General features: G+C 32.6%; 1 protein-coding gene across 5 annotated transcripts in view; it reads left to right on the forward strand.

Annotated features, from left to right (window-relative positions):
* TMPO (thymopoietin) overlaps positions 1-5,663 on the forward strand; it is a 30,712-nt gene extending 25,049 nt beyond the window's left edge. The window contains exons 5-9 of one of the 5 annotated variants that reach the window (XM_042947449.1): positions 434-553; positions 653-748; positions 1,164-1,274; positions 2,323-2,411; positions 3,450-5,663. In XM_042947449.1, the coding sequence (XP_042803383.1) occupies positions 434-553; positions 653-748; positions 1,164-1,274; positions 2,323-2,411; positions 3,450-3,735 (702 nt within the window). In that variant the 3' untranslated portion in view covers positions 3,736-5,663. The remainder of the gene's footprint in view (positions 1-433; positions 554-652; positions 749-1,163; positions 1,275-2,322; positions 2,412-3,449) is intronic. The other 4 variants (XM_042947451.1, XM_042947452.1, XM_042947453.1 and 1 more) reach the window with 4 other exon arrangements.
* Positions 5,664-6,000: the final 337 nt, after the last annotated feature.

Here is a 6,000-nt window from a genome sequence, read left to right on the forward strand (position 1 = left end):
TTATAAAATTTTATTTTGTTTTGAAAGGAAATGGGCTTGTTATAATAAATGACTTTATTATAGTCATGATCAGCCTGCTTTTTGTTTAGACAGCCAAAGAGGTGCAGTTATGAAACAAGAACCAAATAGCAAACAGCAAGTCACAGAAGGAGCAGTGATAAAATTATGTGCTTTTCTCCCTCTCACTCATATTACAATTTGTAAGCTCCTGTAGTTGGATGCTTTAATGTATTTTACCATACTTTTTAGCATTTTCCAATGCCTACATATTGGTTTAGTCAGTACGTTTAGAAATATGTTGAGGGCATAGCATTGTTTGCAAATGCTGGCATTTGGAGATTTTTCATGACTTCTCACTGTGCTAGGTAATGTGGCCATTATTAAGGTGTTTGATGTTAGAATATGACTTTTTAATGTGTCGATACTTGAATAGAGCTATTCTCAAGCTGGAATAACTGAGACTGAATGGACAAGTGGATCTTCAAAAGGCGGACCTCTGCAGGCATTAACTAGGGAATCCACAAGAGGGTCAAGAAGAACTCCAAGGAAAAGGGTGATGCAAGGCTTATTGCTTAGAATTGGGTTTTCAGATTGGTAGGGCTTTAGTGATTATTTTATATTTATTGTTTTTGTTTTGTTTTCAAACTAACAGGTGGAAACTTCAGAGCATTTTCGTATAGATGGTGCAATAATTTCAGAGAGTACTCCCATAGCTGAAACTATAATGGCTTCAAGCAACGAAACCTTAGTAAATATGTTTCATAAACTATACAAGTGGTATTCTTTGTAAATTACCCTTTAATTAGAACTGGGGAGGTGGTAAATTTGGCAAATCTCAAATTTGTGTTTTTAAACATTATATTTTACACTCATTTTCCCCATTCTGAATTTTAGAATTTTTCAATATAGTCAATTTAAATATATCAATTTGTACAAGAATCCTACCCAAGTATTATAAGGAAACTTTTTTGCTAAAATATTTAAAAAGTGCTAAGGCTTCACATGTGAAGCATTGAATATGTTCATTTCTAGGTTCTTTTGCCTAAATTTTTATTAAGAGAAAGTATTGAATATTACAGAAATAGAGTATCTTTTTTTTTTCTTTTTACGTGTCTTTGTTATGTTTGGATAATTCTGAGTCTGAATAATTTGAATCTTGGCAGGTTGTCAATAGGGTGACTGGAAATTTCAAGCATGCAGCTCCTATTCTGCCAATCACTGAATTCTCAGACATACCCAGAAGAACACCAAAGAAACCATTGACAAGAGCTGAAGTAAATGCATAAAATTTAGATCGATGCTATCATTGATCTTTTAAAGAGGAAATTTTTTATATTTGTCTTTTGCAGTGGGAGGGAGCAGAGCTTTCTTAATTGGGTGTGTGTGTGTGTGTGTGTGTATGTGTGTGTATATATATATATATACATATATATATGCATATATTATTTTAAAGACATACTTTTATTAGTGACAGTCGAAAGTAACTAATATAGTATGATATGCTAATACTATCAGCTTGCTACCATGTGCCTCTTAAGTTCTACCTTTCAAGGGAGTATTCATTTTTGTGCTGCTTCTAATGTGTTCTCTTTGTTATGGATGTGGGTTGAAAGTGTTTCTGGGCTATTGGGGAGGCTATTCTATCTTTTCACTGAAAGGTCAAATAATGGGACTTTTAAGTGACTTTGTATGATGCTTGAATTGATTAACTCCTGTATACTTAAGCTTTGAAGTACTAACTGCATGATGCATTATAATTTTAATGAATTTGTACTGAAGGTGGTTCTGATCTGGGCATAAAGGTAAACAGCAAAATAAGCAGGTAATTTAAAAAATCATTTTGTGTTTTTTAAGTTAGGAAGATTGAATCGACTCACATATACTAAAACTTTTAAGGATCCATGTTAATTTGGTATCTTCTGTATTTCATCAGTTATTTTATTACAAAATTCTTAACGGAAGAAGAAACAGTATACTCTTAATATGAATGAACAGCATGGGAAATCCAGTGGGGGGAACTTAACGCTGCCATATTAACTATACTGGATTTTAGTTTGAGGGTGGTTTGGGGTTGTTGTTTTGTTAGCTTGAATGTGTGGCAGTCCCCTGCCCCCATTACCACATTAACATATCTCCAACAGTGACGAAATTTGAGGAGAGCTTTGGAAGTGTATGGATACTTGAGCAATGATGGATTTAGAAAGGGGAGTGATAAAAGCTGGGGCAGACTTGAATGCATTCTGTTCTCTGAAACTTCTTTTTTAAATTGTGTTTTAATTGCACATTTACACTGTTAACTTGTGGTTGTCTGTTTCTTATTAGGTGGGAGAAAAAACAGAGGAAAGAAGAATAGAAAGGGATATTCTTAAGGAAATGTTTCCCTTTGAAGCATCTACACCAACAGGAATTAGGTATTCAGATACATTAAAACAAGTATTAGTGTATTCTACTAGGGTATTTTTATTTATTTACTTATTTATTCCCACCTTTATTGAGGTGCAATTGACATAAAAGTTATATCTATTTAGGATGTGCAACATGATTATTTCATATGCACCTACAGGAATTTTAACCTTTTATTTTTAATTGAAATATGGCTAGCATATAATAGGGAAATTATGATTTTTATTCTTCACAAGGTTATTGTACCCATGTTTTCAGAAGTAAACTGTTCTTTTGAGAGCAGTTTAATTCCAAGTCACCAGTTCATATTCTTCAAAGTTGAGTCAGTTTCAGAATTAACTTTGATAAGCTGAAGTATTATAAATAATTTGCCTACTATCTAATTCTCCTTTTTCTAATTCTCAGTTTGTTATACAAACAGAAACCTCGAAGGAAGTAAAAAAGTTTCCCTTTTCTAGTTGAAAAGGCTGTGTTTAGAGAACTCCTGAATTATTTCCTAACTGAACAAATCACACCAAAGTACCTTATATTTTTTTTCCTCTCATCCTCTAAATATATTGGCTCTGAAAAGCCTTTAACGTTTATTTATTTTTGAGATAGAGAGAGACAGAGCATGAACAGGGGAGGGGCAGAGAGAGAGGGAGACACAGAATCTGAAACAGGCTCCAGGCTCTGAGCTGTCAGCACAGAGCCCGACGCGGGGCTCGAACTCACGGACCGTGAGATCGTGACCTGAGCCGAAGTCGGACGCTTAACCGACCAAGCCACCCAGGTGCCCCTCTGAAAAGCCTTTAAGGAAACAAGTTTAGTGAATATCAGTGTTCTGAATATTTTCTAATAGAATGAACATCCAACATTTTAAATGAAAAATGTACAGAAATTTTAAATAGGCTGACTGACCTCACTGTTTACATGTGACTGTTTTCTACTATTATCTCAAGAAATGTGTTTGAAATTAGGAAGTGGTAATGAGATTTTATATTACATATCAGAATCATGACTTTTATCTAAATTTATTTTTTTCTTCCTGCTTTTACTCCCAACAGTGCTAGTTGCCGCAGACCAATCAAAGGGGCTGCCGGCCGGCCATTAGAACTCAGTGATTTCAGGATGGAAGAATCTTTTTCATCTAAATATGTTCCTAAATATGTTCCCTTGGCAGATGTCAAGTCAGAAAAGACAAAAAAGGGACGCTCTATTCCCATGTGGATAAAAATTTTGCTGTTTGTTATTGTGGCCATTTTTTTGTTTTTGGTCTATCAAGCTATGGAAACCAACCAAGGAAATCCGTTCATTAATTTTCTTTCTAATAGCTCTGGAAAATCCAACTGAATGATATCTCTTTGGCACACTCAATTTGGTCTCCTTATTTTTTCTAATAACTGTATAAAAAAAATTTGTGTATACTTGTTGACTTGAGAACTAAAAATAATGTGATTTCACCTGAATAAATGTAGTATTCCATTGAAAAGCAAAGCAGGATATATAAATGGACTTCATTTAAATGTTTTGGACTTTGGACTAGTAGGAGATCACCTCGTGCCATATAATAATCTTTTTTAGCTCTGGAACTTTTTTGTAGGCTTTATTTTTTTAATGTGGACATCTTATTTCACTTTTGAGAAAAATGTATATTGTTTTTGTGTATTTGGGAAACAAGAAGGGCAAAACATGATAGTATAATGTGAAGCTACACATTTAAATACTTTGAATTCTTACAGAAAAGATTTTAAGAATTCTCTGCTGTATAAAAACTTTAGAGATATGTGAAACATGAAATTCGGTAAGAAGAAACATAACTTGGGTTGTACTTTTTGTAATTGCCATAGGTTTGATGTGTTTATGGGGGAACATACAGCAATAATCTCTTCTGTAACTTTTATTAATAGTAATTATTATAGCCCTATTGTACTCACTTTTTAAAAGATTTCTAGTATCATGAATGTCCTACTTCAGTAAGACCCATTTAAATGCTGTTGATATTTTAGCAGGGATCTTTAGCGCAACATACACGTTTTAGAGAACTGTTAGCTGGCTGTACATGTTTTTAGAAACTGTTTAGCTAGCTATAAGGCTGTAATTGGAAACCTGTACTTTTTATTTACAGCGAGACATTCTGTCCAAATATTTCTTAGATAAATAAGTGTGTGTCTGTTTAGAAGTTAGAAACTTTAAACACTGGTCTTAGGTTCCATTTGGGTTTATTATTGCATTGTCTTCTGTTAACCAAAAACAAAATTTGCCTGGTTTTTTTTGCCCAATTATTTCCCAACAAAATTTGATTTAAGTGCAGAAAGTATTTACTTTGAAATGACATAGTAAACTTTTCTTAGATACAAAGTAGTTAATACATAAATTTGTAAACTTTGAATATGAAGTGGGCATTATGATTTTTGTATACTCTTGAAATGGTTAACTTATCTTTGTGGTTGATTTATTTTATTTTTTAGCTAAAACTTACCTCATGTATAACTTGGTTAAGTAAAATAATAGGTAATTGAAATTTTAGTAGAATCAAGTAAAACAAAAATTCATTTGAATTTCAACTTCACAGTCATTGACCATAAAGCACACTAAAGTTGTAAGTTATTTTAAATATCATCTGGAATAAAAAGATACTTTTAAAGTAAAAAGCTTAATATGTATATTTAGACCACACAATTTTGATTTCATTAGCTGTATTCTGATATTTAGCTTCTAAATATTTTGTAGACATTTTTCACTTACTTTACAGTTGATCAGAAACATTTGGTAGGTTTGGTCCCACAGGGGAGTGGAAAACTTACTCCTAGATCAGAAATGCTTGCCTCTTTGAGTAAAAGTGTTTCTTTGAAATGAGCCACAGAGGGGGCACATTTTACTCATCTTTTCTACAGTACAGTAATAGCAGTCTAGTTTTTCTTGTTTCTAAACTTTGCTTCCCATATAGTTTTCAATCTTTTTTTTATTAGAAATTGTGAGAAACTACATTTAATGATTAAAAATATGGGAAGATAATCAAACATATGTGTGTAAGATCAGTTTTCTAATAGGAAAGGTATGGTCCAAAATAGTAAAAAGTAGGACCAGGTAAAATATTTAGTCTTTTTTTTTTTTTTTTTTTTTTTTTTTTTAATGTGTACTTGGTCTTTTGTCTGTGTCTGTTTTATTCCACTAGAATAAATGTGTCCTTGATGTAAATGCAAAGCATTTCTTCCTGATTAAATTGTAGATGTAGACTTTACAATATAATTCAATAATAAAAAAGTAATTAACCTCTAGTTTTGTCATTGTAATAAATGCTTTTTAGATAGCACAAACTATAAGATGCCTGATAACATTTCTTATGTGATGTTTATGGATTGTCGAGTTTTAGTTCTTGTTTCAGTTTGCTCCTTAATGTTTTGCTTCTAATCATTTCATAATCAGCTCCTCGTTTGTTCACGGGTAAGCAGTGTATAGCCATTACACTCACAGAATGATACAGGGAAGCTTCCAGAGGCACCTCCCCAACTCTACAATATAGTGATATAGAACAATATAACATCCTTTTCTAAGTTAGTACTTAATTTCTGACACTCATTGTTAGTCTTGCTTTGAGATGAAGCAAAGATGTTG

This window comes from Panthera leo, chromosome B4 (assembly GCF_018350215.1).
Source record: "Panthera leo isolate Ple1 chromosome B4, P.leo_Ple1_pat1.1, whole genome shotgun sequence".
Lineage (NCBI taxonomy): Eukaryota > Metazoa > Chordata > Mammalia > Carnivora > Felidae > Panthera > Panthera leo.